The sequence below is a fragment of the Octopus bimaculoides genome, chromosome 22 (genome assembly GCF_001194135.2).
Source record: "Octopus bimaculoides isolate UCB-OBI-ISO-001 chromosome 22, ASM119413v2, whole genome shotgun sequence".
In the NCBI taxonomy this organism is placed as follows: domain Eukaryota; kingdom Metazoa; phylum Mollusca; class Cephalopoda; order Octopoda; family Octopodidae; genus Octopus; species Octopus bimaculoides.
In genome coordinates this window covers 25,206,005-25,208,555 of record NC_069002.1, presented here as the reverse complement: position 1 = coordinate 25,208,555, position 2,551 = coordinate 25,206,005, and the positions used below count along the sequence as shown (strand labels likewise).

The 2,551-nt window shown below is 33.4% G+C and overlaps 1 protein-coding gene across 1 annotated transcript in view; it reads right to left on the bottom strand.

The window, feature by feature from the left end:
* LOC106873133 (uncharacterized) overlaps positions 1-2,551 on the bottom strand; it is a 53,045-nt gene that overhangs the window by 24,305 nt on the left and 26,189 nt on the right. Inside the window, exon 5 of the mRNA XM_052975659.1 lies at positions 324-530. Within this exon, the coding sequence (XP_052831619.1) occupies positions 324-530 (207 nt within the window). The remainder of the gene's footprint in view (positions 1-323; positions 531-2,551) is intronic.

Sequence of the window (2,551 nt, the reverse complement as noted above, 5' to 3'; positions counted from 1 at the left end):
ATATATATATATATATATATATATATACATAGATACATACATACATACATACATACATACATACATACATACATGCGTACGTACATACATGCATGTCTGTCTATCTGTCAGTCCCCAGAGGCTAACAGTACAAAGTCCAGACAGGTAGATCCACCGACAACTTATTGGTACTTATTCATCGATCCCTGATGGACGAAAGACAAATGTCAAGGGGAGTAACTCAATATCATAATGCGTTCTACCCGACAGATTTTTCACCCTTGTCAATAATGTTTTGTCTTAGTAAACTTTTTTGTAATTATATTGAACAAGAAAGTTATTACTGTTTAAAGGTTGCTTCGTGTTCATTATACTTGTTTCTCCTGCTGCATTCAAACTGGAATTGTAGTGGTAACAGCCATTTGAACTGAATGACCATCCAATACATTTCCTTTTAGCACAGCAATTTTGTTCACAGTCGACTTCGTCAGCTTCTTGCATTTGTTCATATAAAGCTGAAGTTATATTCTTAACGTACTGACAGGGTCTCTCTGGAATGCGAGAAAATATAGAACAAGGCATATAAAAATATAAAATGTGTAATATAAGCACATGAACAAATATATATACGCACACTCACAAACACACACTAAAATATACGAATACACACACATTTACATACCTACATACACACACGTGTGTGTATATATATATATATATATGTACACACCATATACGTATCTACATATACACACATGCGTACATACATACACACATGCGTACATACATACACACACAAATATTTATATGTATATGCACACACACACACACACACACACACACGTACATACACACACACATACACATATATATGTATATATACATATGTATGTATACACATACACACGCACATAAACTTAGATAAACTGAGATATGTTTCGACCAAAGATTGGTCCAGGCTATGTCTTAATAGCACCACCTGATAGGATTATCTAAATCCTTTTTAACTCAAGTTTTGTTCAGGTCCATTCAAGTAGTGAGTTCTTGTTGAGCGAGTTGTATCCAGGAATAGGTGGCTTATCTAGTATATACGTACACACACACACACACACACACACACATATATATATGTATATATATATATGCATTTATACACACACACACACACACACACACACATATATATAGTTATACACACACGCGCACACATATATGCAGATATATATTAATGTTTGTTTTCATGTGGAGTTATATATAAAGACAATTCAATATTGAATAGAAAAAGTTCCTCAACAGTTTCTATGTGGGAATTCATGAATTATTACAAAGAAAAAGTTGACAGGGACATCGAAGTTTTTGCTTACGCGCCGTCATCAGGTTGTCTGGTGCGAAATTTTGTAATATGTAATGTATATGCATACACACGCACGCGTATATATATGCAAGATCATTCACGTATACAAATATATTTCTACGTAGATACATACACAAACTCATATACATATACACATATATATGAATACATATATCCACATTTATGAGTTGATGGTATAAGGAAATTAAGAAAACACTGCGGATGTATCTTAAGCGAAAGTGTATTTGATGGTGCTCAGGAAGGAGTTAATTCGGCACACAGTTTGCTGAATCTTCAGCAACCTGTCAGGTGAAATTAGGAAAGAAACAGTTGCATCTCGGTAGGTAGATCGGTGCAGAGATTTACGCGCACACATTAGTATACTTACAAGTTTGTGTTTCTTTCAAACGATGTTTCGTGTGATAAATATGGTATTTTATATGCTTGTATGTTGTTTCATTTCAACCATTACCCAGGCGTATCTTATTCCTATTTGTCAGTGAATTGCTGAATTAATATCTGGTAATTCTCAGCGGTCCAGAATCAACAAGCTTTAGCCCTGTTGTTATGTGGTATGGTGTGCTCGACCCATGATTATCTCATAGCGATCTTTTTGATTCCCAACATAAATCGAGTAAGCTGTGGCGTATCATTTTTCTCTTTCCTAATAATAAATTCATGTTTAAGGAAATGACGCTTGAAGCTGTTTTCATATTTATCAATTTGAATCTTTTTACATTTTAAGCCATTGATATGAGCTCCATATACAGTTTCATTGAGTAAGTATTCGTCATTAAGAAAAAATTTCCTTAGATATGAAATCAAATTTAGATTCCTGAATGTTGTTTTGGTCAGCACTTCCCAACTTGTTTATTGTGTACCAACATTCTTCGCGCAGCTGTAATTGATTTCCATGCCTTATTTAAGAACTTATGATACTTAGAAGTATTTCATTACTCACTCTAAGTAGCAAGCAACGTTAGTTATTGCATTCTAACTTATAAGCGAGTTACACTTTTCGGATTTGTCGATCCATTGTTAGCCACTCTGTACGAAGTTGATCTTTTCTTTAACCTCGCATCTTTTAGTGTATTATTGTAATAAGTGGCAAATTTGTTGACAAAGGCCTCGACCTCCTTGTATTGAAACTCTTTATGTATATATATATATATATATATATATATATATATATATATATATATATATATATATATATAT